This window comes from Chaetura pelagica, unplaced genomic scaffold (genome assembly GCF_000747805.2).
Source record: "Chaetura pelagica isolate M959 unplaced genomic scaffold, ChaPel_1.0 scaffold176, whole genome shotgun sequence".
Classification (NCBI taxonomy): Eukaryota; Metazoa; Chordata; class Aves; order Apodiformes; family Apodidae; genus Chaetura; species Chaetura pelagica.
Window position 1 is genome coordinate 1,016,992 of NW_009953484.1, and position 10,495 is coordinate 1,027,486.

A 10,495-nucleotide genomic window follows, 5' to 3' on the forward strand; every position below is an offset into this window, starting at 1 on the left:
GGGGGCCTGCAGGCGAGGCTGGCGGATGAGGGGGGTGTCAGGTTTGGAGAGCGGCCCTTTGTCTTTCTGAGTCTTACTGCTTGGGTTTCTTCTGTTTGATGGTTTGGTTTGTTTAATACGGTAGTAACTGTGGCTTGAATTGATCTTGCCCTTTGTTCAGTTGGGAGCTGAAAACGCAGACAGTATCGGAGCCGTGCTGAACAGTAAAGATGACCAGCGGGAGATCGCTGAAGCAAGAGAAACGTGTCGGTTAGTGTGCAGTTTCTGTCAGAAATTATGGGGGTTTAATAGCAATGGAAGTCTTCGAAATAGGGTGAGGTTGTGCTGAAGAGAGCAAGATAAAATCTTACCAGGTATTTAAAAGCATGCAACTTAGTGAAAATAAAATGCTTTAATTACTCAAATGTGACCTTTGAGTAAGGTGAGTATGGAGTTCAGTCATTCACTTTTAATAGTAATTTGAAAGACAGGGCAAACTTTTGCTTCTTATATTGAGAAACTATTGTGGAGCAAAACTGAGGCGTGAATTTGAAATATGCCTTCTGCATTGCCCTAGAACCTTTATGCTTTCTCTCAGGAGCAGTTACAGGGCAATTTAGTTTAAAAGTTCTTATGGAACAACAGATACCTCTAGGACGTAGTAGCTAGTGTGTATTAATTCTCATATGTAACGGTATGTTTCTTGTGTGAGTATGCTTAATTTTGTAGATGCATGGTTAAAATAGGATATATCTTCTGGAACAGAAAAATGAGGAAGCAAGATACCTGTTTTCAGGACTTCTGTCCTTAAGAAGTTGTGCCAGTCTCAAATACACAGAGGAACAACTTCGCATATGTGAAGTTTCACAGTAATTTCAAACTTGTAACAGTAACATGTAGTAAAGACAGATTATAGGAGATTTCTGAAATGTTTGGTTTGGAGAGAGAAACTGTTTATATGATAATTCTTTTTGCATCTTTGTAGGGCTGCTTATGATACTTCTGCACCAAATGCAAAACGCAAATACCCAGATGAGGGAGAAGCTGATGAAGAAGAGATTGAAGAATATAAGGTAATAGCAAAAGGAAAAGTTGCTTTTTCTGTGGTGTTCATGTGTCTGTCAGGGATTTTTAAAGTATGTATGTGCACATAAACAAAAGTGCACATATGTCCCTCGGTGTCAGCTCCCTGGATTATTTTCCACTGCAGAGATCTAAGAGGGGAGGATTAATGCAAAGTGGTTGTCTTCAGATGTGACTTAGGTGCATTGAGCTGTACAGGCACCAGAACCCAGTGGTTGGAGGCTTAATTTAGTTTAGAGTCTTCTGGGAGGAAGGAGGCTTAGGTGATAGTGCCCACAGCCAAAGGCAGTGTGTGGCATGGCTGGCTGTCTTATATGGGAAGATGTGGTAAATTCTCTGTGCTCTTGGGTACCCAAAGAACATAAATCTTGACCAGAATTTCTTTCTGTGATATGAAAAGTGTGCATCTAGCAAGAGGCACCAGCCATTGGATGAGATACAGGGAGGCTGAGGGTGTCTTCCAGCCTGCCTGTTAAATGCAAAATCATGCAGTTCTGGATGAATGGAACAAGTAAAAAATTCAAAGGGAATGGAAGTAAGAGGCTTGGTTTTTGTTGTGCTGTAAGTATCCCAAATATCCAGGAAAAGTTCAGTTCAAAACCCAAAAGAAAACACTTCCATGGTCACTGAAGTATGAGTGGTTGCCAGACTGTTGTGCCTTTCATTTTTCAAATGCTCATCCAAGAACCAGCAGTCCTTGCTAACAGGTCATTTTTTTAATGATGAATTACTAAAGTCTTTGTAAGTGGACAGACATTGTAAGTGTGGTTTGGGTATCTCGTCTAGCAAATCAATTAAGTCACCATTTGAAAGAAGGGATTTACCGAGTATGTGCACTGACTGCACACTGTAATTGGGAGTTTTATGCTTGCATTAGTGGTTGGCCTGTATCAGGTTATTTTACTCCTTCACCAAGTATGTGGTTAAACAACTGATATTTTTCTTCTGTGGAATATTTATGGGTAAGTCATGTCAATTGTCAAAGTGCTATGAATCTGTCATTAAATTTTCATTAGCATGGAGAAGACTTACCCTGAAATGGTCTGTAGTAACCACTGGCAAGTGGCCAGATGCATGCTGTATTTTAGAAACTGAAGAATATGTTAATAACTGTCTCAGATTAATAGATTTAAGAAACTTGAAACCCCCAAGCAGAATATCTATTGTGGAGTCATCAGCTGTTTTCTGCAGGTGTTGTTAATTCCTTGTTGGCAAGGCAATAAGAATTTAGTAAAATCCTGTCATGTAACTTCTTCATTAGTACTTTGAGCCTGTTTAAATTTAGTTTTGTAATATGAACTGGTACAAAAATCTAGATTCTTATGATATCAAGCCCTATTGGATTGTGTTTGGTAGACAAAAGTAATAATAGACTTAACTATTAGTGTTGCAGACAAATATTGCAAGTGTGTTGGCTTTGTTAGGAAAATTAGGTTTGGGTATTTCCAATCTAAAGTGACTCATATGTCTCTCAAACCTTGACTTTCAGTGTTGGGTTCTGCATGATGGTAGCAGTTAATCCTTTCAACATGTTTTAGAATTTTTGTGCCCTGACTTCAGATTTGTTGGCAATGAATATGTTCTCAAACCTCTACTGCTCTAGCTGGAGCTTGAGCATCCAGCTGTAATTGCTGGTGAAAGTGGGTTGCTGTGAAGATACAACATTTTGTTTACTGTGATGCAGCCTGATGGTGCAGAGTCTGCAGGGGTAGAGTGTGCAGATGTGGGCATGAAGCCTTTAAACAAATGTAGCTGGGTGCTTTAGAGGTTTTCTGTCAGTTTGTAGTGTTTCAAATGGGAGGTGAGCAGATGACATCTAAATACCTTATGCTGATGTTTTTAGAGAAGGCTGAACTTTTTCTCTGAGGGAAGTTAGAGAGCAGTTTTTCTGAGATTAAAGATGAAATATGTTAATCTCAGCCATTCAACAACATCTGATACAAAAAAGGCCTTTTTTGGTGTGTTTGCTTTTGTTTTTTAGTGATAGTTCATAATAAAGAGTCAGGCTGAACTAGAAATAAAGGGCAGCAAGGCAGCTCGTTAAGCTTATTGCTGGCAGCTTGACTTTTGTCTTGGAGCCTGACCCTGCGTTGCAAACCATAGAAATGTGGACATGGGAAGAAACGCTTTTTTAGCAAAAAACATATGGATATTTTAAGATCAGAAAGTTGAATTGTGGTTCTAAAGAAATTCTGCAATAATCTTTGTTTTGTGGTACTGTAGCAATTGTACCAGGTTTAGTTGAGCTCCCTTGGAAGTTACAGACAATGGGACAAAACTGCTGCAACTCCCAGGCTTTTTTTAGCCTTCTGAGTGCTGTAATTGTTGCTCCACCTCTCCCCTTCCCCATGTGAATTTATGCAATTGTTTGCACCTGTATGAGCATCTGGTATCAAGGGTGTTTTGCGGCAAAAAGCTTGCAAAGTTTTAACTTTGTACCAAGTAAAAAGAAACACCTGTGGTACAATTTGCTGTCTGCCTGCCTAATATAATCAGGGCTGGTTTTACTTTGTTTCTGCAAGCAGTGGCCTGTGAGCTTGGAATGCTTCCATGCCAGACTCTTCTGGAGGCTGAAAACATCTTACTTGTTTGAACCATGATAATTGCTTGGTGTATCTCTTAGTCATTTGAAAAAATTTAATGCTTGAATATTGTGGGTAGTTTTTGTTTCCCTTACTCAGCAACAATATGCTAGATTTGAAAAACAAGGATTATTACCATAACCTAATATATTAATAATTTCATTCTGTCTCTGCTTTGACTGTGTTCTTTTCCCTTTGAAGGCTGGTGGTGTGGGCTTTATTTTTTGTGGGCACAACTTTTTTTAAAAATGACTTATGAAGGCATGAAGATAACTGAGATGATTCAGAAGTAGGTGCCTAATGTGTGCTTATCATCAAAAGGCTAAGATTTAGAGGAAGAAGGGAAACAGGTGTAAGCTTATGATGGTGTAAGCAATTTGTCATGAAATTCAACTTTCAGCTTTATTTTTGCTTGAATAACAGTTGCTGCTGCTTGTCTGCTGTTCATTCCTTGTGAACATTGTTGCTGTTTCTGATAGTAATTTTTCTCTTTTTGGTCTGGTTAACAAAAAAAAGCTATTGTCTTTGTATGTCCTTCACCTGAATAATGGGGAGTGGGAGTCTGTGACCTGTTAACTTGGTTCAAAGCTCACATTTGGAAAGAGAACTTATTTAAAAATTTTAACAGCTAAATGCATCAAAATAGGGAGAACACTTAATTTCTACTTCTGCATTCAGACAGCTTATGTAGCATAGAGTAAATGTTGCAGTAATAAAAGCCCCTTTTCTGCATATTTTGACTTAAAATGAGTGTCGAGGGAGAAGCTAAGTTCTTTTCTGTGAGAAAACTAGTTCTCCATCTTGTATTTCAGTGTGTTTAAAGTACCTCTTAAAAAAAAATTTCAGCCTTGCAGCTGCTTTTCTCCTCACATGAAGCACTATATTAACTGATTAAGATTTCTGTTGTAATCAATAACATATGAAAGAGCATATGTATCCTACTGAAATACAGTAGATCACAGGATTGTCATGTGTTGTGGTTTGGGCCCAACACGACAACAGAGGAGCAGCCCCATGGCTGCTCACTCAACTCTCCCCCCTACTCACTCTGGGATGAGGAGGACAAAGCTCATGGGTTGACACAAAGGACAAGGAGGGTTCTTGACCAATTAAGGTCCTGGGCAAAACAGACTCAACTTGGGGAAAAAAGATAATTCAATTTCACACTAATCAAACGCAGGGCACAGGCAATGCAAAGAAGGTCCGGAACATTATGGTTGAAAAAGACCTCTTAAGATCTCCGAGTCTGACCATCCACCTATGGGAAAGAAACAAAAAAAAAATTTCAGCCTTGCAGCTGCTTTTCTCCTCACATGAAGCACTATATTAACTGATTAAGATTTCTGTTGTAATCAATAACATATGAAAGAGCATATGTATCCTACTGAAATACAGTAGATCACAGGATTGTCATGTGTTGTGGTTTGGGCCCAACACGACAACAGAGGAGCAGCCCCATGGCTGCTCACTCAACTCTCCCCCCTACTCACTCTGGGATGAGGAGGACAAAGCTCATGGGTTGACACAAAGGACAAGGAGGGTTCTTGACCAATTAAGGTCCTGGGCAAAACAGACTCAACTTGGGGAAAAAAGATAATTCAATTTCACACTAATCAAACGCAGGGCACAGGCAATGCAAAGAAGGTCCGGAACATTATGGTTGAAAAAGACCTCTTAAGATCTCCGAGTCTGACCATCCACCTATGGGAAAGAAAAAAAGCCAAACCAACAACAAAACAAGCCACAACCACACACCCCACAAAACCAACAACACACACCCCACAAAAAATGCACTGTGGCCCCAAGAGCATGCACTGAAGTGCCACATCTATATCTTTCTTGAATACCTCCAGGGATGGTGACACTGCCTCCCTGGGTAGTCTTTTCAGTGCCTGACTACTCTTGTGGTAAATAAATTTTTCTTAATATCTGGTCTAAACCTTCCCTGCTGCAACTTCAGGCCATTTTCCTCTATTCCTCTCATTAATCACTAAGGAGAAGAGGCCAACCCCCACCTCACTACAACCTCCTTTCAGGTAACTATAGAGAGCAATGAGGTTCTCCCCTCAGCCTCCTCTTCTCCAAACTAAATAATCCCAGTTCCCTCAGCCACTCCCTGTATGACTTGTTCTCTAGACCCTTCACAAGCTTGGTTGCTCTTCTCTGGAAACGCTCCAGCAACTGTATTGGAGAACTGCAAAGCAAAAGCTAGATTAGCCAGATACCTTCAAACCTTAGGAAAGTTTCTTACTCAAATGTGAATCTCAAGGTATGGCTTCTTTACTCTGTGCTTGCAGTGTTTTGTTTTGTGTGTGGGTCTCTGAGCTGCAACTGCAAAAGTCACAGAATCACACAGAATCGTCATGATTAAGATCACTGAGTTCAACTGTCCATCCAGGAAAAAGAAATAAAAAACACAACCACACCCCACAAAACCAACAACACACAACCTTGAAAACCCACCATTCCCACTAGAGCATGCCTTGAAGTGCCACATCTATGCTTTCTTGAATACCTCCAGGGATGGTGACTCCCCCAGCTCCCTGGGCAGCCTGACTACTCTTGGTAAATAAATTCTTCCTAATATGTAGTCTAAGCCTCCCCTGGCACAGCTTCAGGCCGTTTCCTGTAGTCTTACTGTTACTTACCTCAGGTAGCTGTAGAGAGCAATGAGGTGTCCCCTGAGCCTCATGTTCTCCAAACTAAATCCCAGTTCCCTTATCCTCTCCTCATGGGGATTATTCTCTACTCTCAGCATGCTCCAATACCTCAATGTCTTTCTTGTAGTGAGGGGCCCAGAACTGAGCACAGTATTCAAGGTACGGCCTCACCAGTGTCCAGTACACTGAGCAGTTACTTCTCTGGTCCTGCTTGTCACTTTTTGTGGTTCAGGCCAGGATGCTATTGACCTTGGCCACCTGGACGCACTGCTGGCTCATGTTCATCTGACTGTCAGCTGGCACCCCCAGGTACTTTTCTGTTGGGTCGCTTTCCAGCCACTCTGCCCCAGGCCTGTAGCATTGCAAAAAAATCAGTAAAAAGAAAAATTGGCTTCATCCTGGCTCAAACCAGGACAGTTGTGACCAAAATGCAGGACTCAGCACTTGGCCGTGCTGAACTTTGGCCCATTGAGCCACCCTGTCCAGGTCCTTCTGCAGAGCCTTCCTACTCTCGAGCAGATCAACACTCCCACCCAACTTGGTGTTGTTTATGAACTGACTGAGGAAGTACTCAGTCTCCTCATTTAGAACATTAATAAAGATATTGAAAATGACTGTTCCCAAAACAGCCCTGGGGGACACCACTGGTGACTGCCTGCCGGTTGGATCCAGCACTGTTCACTACAACTCTCTGGGCTTGGCAATCCAGCCAGTTAACCAGAGTGCACTTGTCTATGCTATGTGCTGCCAGCTTCTCCAGGAGAATGCTGTGGGGGACAGTGTCAAAGGCTTAACTGAAGTTTAGGTAGACAACATCCACAGCCTTTCCTTCATTCACTAGATGGGTCACCTAATCATCAAAAAAGATCAGGTTGGTCAAGCAGGACTTGCCTTTCCTGAACCTGGGTTCTGATCTGGGTCTGACCTGGCTATTCTGCACTTGATATGTGAGTGCACTCAAGATTAATCTCTCAATGATTTTCCCTGGTATAGAGGTCAGGCTGACAGGCCTGTAGTTCCCTGCATCCTCCTTTGGGTCCTTCTTGTAGATAAGCATCACATTCGCCAGCCTCCAGTCATCTGGGACCTCCCTTGTTAACCAAAACTGTTGATAAATGATGGAAGGAGGCTTGGCAAACTCCTCTGCCAGCTCCCTCAGTACTCTTGGGTGGATCTCATCTGGCTTCATAGACTTGTGAGTGTCCAGATGCTGTAGCAAATCCTTAGCAGTTTTCTCCTGGATTATGAGGAGGTTGTTCTGCTCTCTATCTTTATCTTCTAGCTCAGGAGGCTGAACACCCTGGTGGTAGCTGATCTGACCGTTTAAGACAGAGGCAAAGAAGACATTAAGTATCTCAGCCTTTTCCTCATCCTTAGTTGCAATGTTCCCCGCACCCTCCCCCCCCCCGGCCTTTCTAATTTTCTCTCTGTATGACCTCATAAAAGATCCCTGTACTTATCTTGAGTTGCCTGCCCTTTCTTCCAAAGGTGGTAAACTCTCTGATGAGCAAAAAGTTTGTGACACTCATTGGGAAAGATAATTGCAATATATTTCCTGTTTTCTGTAAATTTTGAGGCTACAAAATGAGAATTTTAAAGTTAATGTTTAGGACAGTCCAAATGAAATACTGGCTGGTAGCATGTGTTCGTTCTATAAAGTGTGGACTTTAACAGGCTCATATAGAGGAGATGGTTTCAGGTGCTAAGCTTGGAACATAAGAGGTGACTGAGTGGATATAAAAGTTCAAAAGTTCTGCTACAGAAGAATATCAAGAAAATATGTAATTGGCTTTAGTCCAAGAAGAGAATTTTTTTGGAAAAAAAAATAAAAATTTCTGCACCTTGTAAAACACTGCCTACACTGTCAGCATTTAGAAATGAAGGGATTCTTCTTTCAGAGGCCTTTCCCAGTAATACTCTCCTGGTTAATGAGAGAGGTACATCTTTTGGGGAACAGGTAATCTTTCTCTTCTCCAAAACTGGAGCTGGAATCATTTAGGATCTGCTGTTTGAGGAGACTTCTGTTTGTAGACAGCACATTTCTTAAAAAGCAGAATCATAATGAGGAGAGAAACAGCATGATCTTGCATAATTTTAACATCTGCTTTATTTCCAAGGATGAAGTAGAGCTGCAGCAAGATGAAGAGAACCTGCCTTATGAAGAAGAGATTTACAAAGATTCCAGTACCTTCCTTAAGGTGAGGTGTTTTTGCAATTAGAAGGCTGTCCAAAGCTGGCATAGTTGTGTTAAACTCTTTATGCAATGGATGGTATTTGAAATAGATCTTTAAAGGCTGAAGTAAATGACAAGCATTCACATCTACGGAAAAGTTACTTTTGAAAGGTATGACTAACTAGTGTTTGTATTGACCTGTCTAAAGATCTGAGTCAGCTTGCAATGGTGGCCTTGATTTGGAACTAAAACCACAGTGACAGTCTTGACTAGCATAGCTCACAAAGGCACATTGAAAAAAAACCCCAAACCCTGCTATTACTTATTTATGAGACTAACACATGTAATGTGTGTGTGTGTCCAGTTATCTCCCCGTTGCTCTCACTGAACTCTCTTTTGTTCTCCAGGGTACTCAGAGCCTGAATCCACACAATGACTACTGCCAGCACTTTGTGGACACAGGACACAGACCCCAGAACTTCATCAGAGATGTTGGTATGTCATAGGCTAGGAGATGTAGCTGCATTTTACTTGGTAGTTTAGTCTCTCTGTGTGCATGTGTATAAATATATAAATTTAAAATAATTATTTTCTTTTTAATCAGTTAGGAGGTGATTATTACCAAGCCTCTTACTCTTGTCTTTATTCTGAAGTATTTAACTAGGAAGATTTAAAAAAAACTAATCTCTCTTGGTTGCAGAAAGTAGATGAGTCTGTTGAGCAAATCTTGAAACCTTTGAAAGCTTGAATAACTGACTGATGAGTTCAGCTGTTTCCTGGACCATATTGCCACCAATAATGCATTTAGTGTGTTAAGTATGGAAAATACTGAAGTCAGTAAGCATTGTGGATAATATTTACCAGCTAAATTATGTAGCTGCTGACAACTCGTTAGAAGGTTCAACATATTACTGAGTTTAGAAGTTGTTGTTCTTTAACTTCGTGTTCATCCAGCCACCACTGAACTTACTACTGACATGTTACTTTGTTAGACCTGAATTTTATCTTTCTAAAACTAACATATGGTTTGCTGCTGATTGCCAGAATAGGTGCCTGGTAGGTATTTGTTTTTTTAAAAAACCAGGACACCTCCTTCTGCAGTTTTCTGCAACAGATCTGTATTTAATGGAGTTAAAGATAGGTAGAGAAAGTGTGTTTTGTTTATAGATGCCAGCCTAAAGAGGTTTTGTTAACCTATGAAGGCAATTAGTTTGTTTCTTTGTTATTTGTGAATGCTTCTGTGAAACACATCTGGATGTTTAGTACGAAAAGCATGCTCTTTTGACTCAGGTCTGTGTCGGTCTCTGACAAGCATCTGGGCTTCACAGTTACGCACTTGAAATAGTTACACACAGTTCGTTGAAATGAGTCCTAAGAAGTAGAAGCCCATGTTACTTCCTCTGACTTGTTTGCTGCTCAAAGAACTGGAAGGGACCAGATAAATTGGTTAATGAGTGTTAATACGGAAATGCAGGTGTCAGCAGCAGGAGGTGGTCTAGAACCTTTATGAGACATGAGGTATGTCAAGTTGCGTATTGATTAGCATACATTTTCTACATGACATCAAAAGACTGCTTAGGTGCTACTTAGTAATTGGACATGACCCTACAAAAAGTTAGAGGGAAGCTGGTGTTTCAAAACACCCAGTTACATCTTTTTGAGGTTGCTGTTGAAAGACAGGGAGAGAGACCCGTGAGGTTTGTTTTGGCTCATTTGCTTTATTTGTTGGTTATTTAACAAACCAAAACAACTGGAGTCACGTTGGTTGAAAATTCTCTTGTATCTGTTGCATAGCTGCTGATAACTGACTGCTGTTTCTGCTGGTTAGGAGTGTTTGACTTGCACTGGCTGGAAACAAGACAGCAGTGCAAACTCATGTTTTTAAGATGTTATATATTTTAGGAAAAGAGTAACTGTCAGATGTTTTATGTACACGTAATAAGAGCCAATAAGGTTAGATACCAAGAACTTTGCTTTTACTTTGTTTTAAAATTGTTAGCATTTAAAGTTGTAAATTT

At 40.7% G+C, this 10,495-nt stretch overlaps 1 protein-coding gene across 1 annotated transcript in view; it reads left to right on the plus strand.

The window, feature by feature from the left end:
• METTL14 (methyltransferase like 14) overlaps positions 1-10,495 on the plus strand; it is a 21,929-nt gene that overhangs the window by 613 nt on the left and 10,821 nt on the right. Inside the window, exons 2-5 of the mRNA XM_009998574.1 lie at positions 161-249; positions 965-1,052; positions 8,422-8,502; positions 8,885-8,972. Coding sequence (XP_009996876.1) covers positions 161-249; positions 965-1,052; positions 8,422-8,502; positions 8,885-8,972 — 346 coding nt within the window. The remainder of the gene's footprint in view (positions 1-160; positions 250-964; positions 1,053-8,421; positions 8,503-8,884; positions 8,973-10,495) is intronic.